At 37.1% G+C, this 5,257-nt stretch overlaps 1 protein-coding gene across 1 annotated transcript; it reads right to left on the bottom strand.

The window, feature by feature from the left end:
- Positions 1-3,660: 3,660 nt before the first annotated feature.
- On the bottom strand, positions 3,661-4,315 carry K441DRAFT_663420 (uncharacterized protein). The gene is made up of 2 exons (XM_067649193.1): positions 3,778-4,315; positions 3,661-3,723 (listed from the first exon to the last, which is right to left on the bottom strand). The coding sequence occupies exon 1, from the start codon at positions 4,034-4,036 to the stop codon at positions 3,872-3,874; it is 165 nt and encodes a 54-aa protein (XP_067501689.1). The 5' UTR covers positions 4,037-4,315; the 3' UTR covers positions 3,661-3,723; positions 3,778-3,871.
- Between the last annotated feature and the right edge of the window lie 942 nt (positions 4,316-5,257).

Below are 5,257 nucleotides of genomic sequence, written 5' to 3' on the forward strand. Positions count from 1 at the left end.
TCTTATTATAGACCTAAGCGCTACTATAACTAGAGCACTTTAACTCCTAAATATGGGTAGAACTAAATATAGACCCTTTAGATGCTAAGATATGCCCTATTAACTCTATGGAACTAGACCTTATTAATAAACTACTATAGGTAAACTGTACGGCCCCTTCTTTATAGGAGTACTGTGAAAAGGTAAAAAACGTTTTTAGCCTATGATCCCTTAAAAGTGGACTACTTAAGCACTATAAACGGCTAGTAGTAGTAGAGGAACAGAACTTATGGACTTAGCTTATTACCGAAGCATATACCTAGATCTCTACGGCCCACCCTAGAAAAAATAAAACCTATAGGATTATTAGCAACCGCTACTACTAGCCTAGAATAATTATAGATATTAACCGCTATATACGGAACTGTAATAACTACTATAGGTTTATAATTCTATAAGATAAGACCCTAGGACTATTAAAACCCCTTCTAATACCTAACTACCCCTAATAATATATCTTTATAGACTTTTATAAGCTACCTCTAAACCGTAACGGATATAATATAGTTATAATCCTAGTTAATTACTTTGGTAAGCGCCCGTTCTTAATTCCCTATTATAAAAATATTAATGCTAAAGAGGCAGCCTAGCTGTATATCTACTATATCTACTAAATTTACGGACTACTAGACACTATTATATCCAACCGCGGGCCGTAGTTTATATTAGCCTTTTAGAATAAGTTTACCCGGATCTTAGGCATTAAGCTAAAGCTTTTTATAGTATATTACCCCTAAATAAACGGTTAAACAGAGATTATAAATTAATACTTAGACTAGAGACTCCGGCCTTTTATTAACTACTTCTAAAATAACTAGGCTAAACTGTTACCCTTAATAAACTACGCCTAGGCAACCCTACCCTATAACTCTACCGGATTTGCCCCTATTTAACTAGAAATAGGTTACCTACCCTATATAAGCTTTAACTAAGAAAGACTAGAAGGGCCCTAGACTATATACAAAAAACTATCTTATAAGGAAGCCTAGCAGTACGCTAAGCGCTTAGAAGAAGCCTAAAAAGTAGCCTATATAAACCTAAAAAAGGCCTAGAAATTAATAAAACAATAGGCAAATAAATATAGGCGCGAGCCTAACTTTACTATAGGCGATATAGTCTAGATTATAATAAAGAACTAGAAGATAGAATGGCCTAGCTATAAGCTAGACTATAAGATAGCAGGACCGTATAAGATTCTTAATAAAGTAGGCAACTCGTATAAGGTTAAGCTCCTAAACTTAATTAAAGTTTACCCTATCTTCTTACCGGATAAGCTATAGAAAGCTATAAATAACCTACTACCCGGATAAAAGAATAAACCTCCCCTACTAATTTAAGTTAATGGCGATAATAAATAGGAAATTAAAGAAGTGCTAGCCTATAAACTTATAAAGGGAATATTAAAGTATTATATTAGTTAGAAAGGATATAACCTAAACCCTATTTAGTACCCTATATAGAACTTTATAGGTAGTCCCTATAAGCTTTAGAAGTTCTATAGCCGTTACCCTAATAAACCTAGACCGCTAAAGTACCTAGATAAGTAGATAAAATGCTAGTATAATAAAGATAATAAGCTACTAAAAGAACATAAGGATAAGAACGCCCTAGAAATTTCTTAGTTATATAAGGTGTTAAAATATTTAGGAACTTTAACCAGCAGTTAAAGTTATCTAATTAGTTAGATTCTCTTACTAAGACTTTTAGCGACAAAGCCTAAGGGCAGGCTTTTCTAGAGGGGGGGGGTAATGTTACAGCACTGGCAGAACTTAGCAGAACTTAGCAGAACTTCGCACCGGCAAGTTGCCACAGATTGCCACAGATTGCCGCATATTACGATTACGTGACGCGAAGATCTTATAAAACACTAAACGGCGCTACTTTTCTTCTCCTTTCCTTTCCCTAGCTTTAGATTCTCGTTTATAGACAATCCAATCGTATAGGCTTGCGCGTCCCCTTTGCCGTACCTATGCCTTAATTGACTAAGTCGCTAATACATAGCTTAGGAAATCAGCTTAGGTAGGAAGTTATTATATAATACTTCTCTTCCTTTCTCTATTTAGGTTAATCTAAAAAGTTTAAATATATATCTTGTCTATAGTTAATCTATATAAGCCCTAGTAAATATAAAATTAATTAGCTACCTAATATATTATTTAGGAACTTAACTAATATATAGCACCCTTAAATAACTAGAGTTCTACCTAAATATATTAAAACGTCCCTAAATTTAGTCTAGAATTCTTTAGTCGCAGTAATAGCGTCTATTAGATATTGTGTAGTAACTATATTATCTATCCTATATTAGCTATCTTATTTATTTAACTTAGACCTAGTGTCTTATAGAGGCCGTTTTTAGGCCTAATAATACGTAGGTTAGTTAAGTGGCTAGCTACTATAAATATACTTAACCTAGGCTTTCTATTTTAGGAGGGGGCCGCTTCTAGCCCTAGCTTCTTTTTTAGTATAGCGGCCCGCTAAAAAATATGCGGCTAAAGAAATCTGCTATTTATAAAAAGTACACGGCCGTAGTGCCTGGGAGCACTTTATAGCTTAGAAGCATCGCCCTAAGACTAATTTTATTTTAGTGACTTTTCCTACTATATAGTCCTATTATTTTTGCTAGAATATCTAATAGTAGTATAAATGTAGTTAGTTAGCTTGCGGACCGATTAAAAATCTATACTAATAAAATTACGTCTATTGCCATTTCGGAAATATCGGGAACTCGCTTACTGTAGTTTGCTTATCTTCTGCAAATTCGCTTAATAAGAGCCGCCCGCATTATAACGCGCATCAAAGAATATACCCCCTATCGCCCCACCAAATATAGCTCTATATTTTATATATAGAGGCCTATTTTATAGCTCTATTCTAGCGCTATAAAATAAGCCCTTATTTATATAATTTAGGGCTGTTTTTGTGGAGTTATAGGGGGTGCTTATTTTTAGGGAGAGAGGGTCGCGATCGCGCAGAGCCTTAATTCAAGTTTTACAGCTACCCCCTATTGCCCCACTAATACAGCTCTATATTTTATAAATAGAGGCACATTTTATAACTCTATTCTGGAGCTATAAAATAAGCCCTTATTTATATAATTTAGAGCCATTTTAGTAGAGTTGTGGGGGGAGCTTATTTTGGGGGCTAGATTAGTCAGCGCAGAGCCTCAATTTAACTTTTTCAGCTGTTGCAAAGCACCCCATATAATTCCACCAATATTAGTCCAATTTGTATAAATAATGGCTTATTTTATAGCCCTAGGATAGAGCTATCAAATAGGCCTCTATTTATAAAATATAGAGCTGTATTAGTAGGGCTATAGGGGTAGCTGTAAAACTTGAATTGAGGCTCTGCGCGATCGTGACCCTCTCTCCCTAAAAATAAGCACCCCTTATAACTCCACAAAAACAGCCCTAAATTATATAAATAAGGGCTTATTTTATAGCGCTAGAATAGAGCTATAAAATAGGCCTCTATATAATAAAATATAGAGCTATATTTGGTGGGGCAATAGGGGTGTATTTTTTAATGCGCGTTGTGATGCGGGCGGCTCTTATCAAGCGAATTTGCAGAAGATAAGCAAACTACAGTAGGACGCGAAAGAGCCGCATCGCCCCCCACCAAAATTTGTATGAGGGGTAATTCTTTCAATTTTTAGCACCTATAATGCGTTAACCACCTACTGTAAGTGCCCAAATATTGAAACTGGCGCATTACCTGATTAAGTCAATTGTATAGAAATCTTGGTGTTATAACTTATGGCGCCCTAGCAGCAGCAGCTGCCTACCCGATCGTTAACCCGTCCTCTAAAGCCTTCTAAATAAAAGCGGGCTTAATCTGTGCCTGCTTCTACTATCTTACAGCCACCTAAGAAGAAGGCGAAAAAGAAGGCAAAGAAGAGGCAGAAGACAATACCAGTACCATCACCGTTGCCGTCGCCGTCGCCGTCGCCGTCGCCGTCGCCGCCGCCGTCTCCGCTATCGCCGGCAACGCCCATAGAGCCTAGTGTAGATGAGGATAATGAGGGTGAGGATGAGAATATTGAGGAGCTCGTAGAGGTAGAAGATGAGGATATAGGCTCGCCGTCGCTACCGCTACCACCGCCACCAGCTCGCTTTATAAGTGTTTGGAAGGCAGTTGCAAGTAATAAGGGAGAGTCTCTTCCTGGCACGAAGTCAGCTGTATTTAACACTAAAAATATATACTACTTTAAGCTAGATAAGTGGCAGAACTAGATTATACTGCTTTTATTGCCACGGAAGTTTAAGATTACTCGGCTTTAAGCTGTCGCCTCCTACAAGAAAGCGTGACAAGCTGACTGCTGCCCTTAAGATATTCGGTTAAGTAAGGATCTAGGTTAAGCTCTTGCTATAATTAAGGAGTGGCATAAGCGCTGGCCGTTAAAGTCTTTATCCTTAAACTTTACCTTATATTTAGTTAAGGAGAAGGAGCTAGAGACTTAGGCTCCTACTATAACTTTAAGTTAGTATATAAGCAATAGGCCCGTGGGCAGAAGGACAGCTATATAGGCTTAACTTACCAATCTACCTAATATACTTGCTACTGAGGAGGCTTCTAGTAATAGGATTCCGGCGATTGTAGATAGGTGGCCTTATATAAATATATATTGCTGTAATAAAGGCAAGACATGCTAGTAGAATAAGAAGTCGCCCGACGCGCTCGATAGCGTAATTAATTATTATCCTATTAGTACGGAAATCTTCTAGCGGTGGAATAAGGAGCTCCTCTTTGGTGAATCTACTATTAAGGAGCCGTCGTAGAATCTTATCGTTAACTTAGTTAACTATAAGGAGAGGAGTTAAAGGAGCCAGAAGGAGTAGGTGGTGGAGAAGGAAGTCCCTACTTAGTCAAATATTAATAGACTAGTGTTAGTTATGATGGTAAAGGAGCTCAGAACTATAAACCAAATTGCTTACCTTCTTCCTCAATACGTTCCTCTATAATATCCTCCGCTATATTTAAATGTCAAAGCACCCTAAAACTTAAGCCCTATTTAGTCGGAAACAGATCTAGTTAAGCTACTTAGCCAGTTCTTTAATTAGCTAGCTAACTAGCTAAAGTTTAATAGCGAAAGGCAGAGGGCTATTTTAGAGCCGATTAAGGAAAAGTTGGTAGAGGAAGAATGGAATATTAACTTGCTAAAGTTATAGAAGCTAGGTAAAGGTATAACGTCAGATTAATGGGAAACTTATAGCTT

This window comes from Cenococcum geophilum (genome assembly GCF_001692895.1).
Source record: "Cenococcum geophilum 1.58 unplaced genomic scaffold K441scaffold_33, whole genome shotgun sequence".
In the NCBI taxonomy this organism is placed as follows: domain Eukaryota; kingdom Fungi; phylum Ascomycota; class Dothideomycetes; order Gloniales; family Gloniaceae; genus Cenococcum; species Cenococcum geophilum.

What these genes read in the sequence shown, in the direction of transcription:
- K441DRAFT_663420 (XM_067649193.1), bottom strand. Translation starts at nt 4,036, where the DNA reads ATGGGCGTTGCCGGCGATAGCGGAGACGGCGGCGGCGACGGCGACGGC.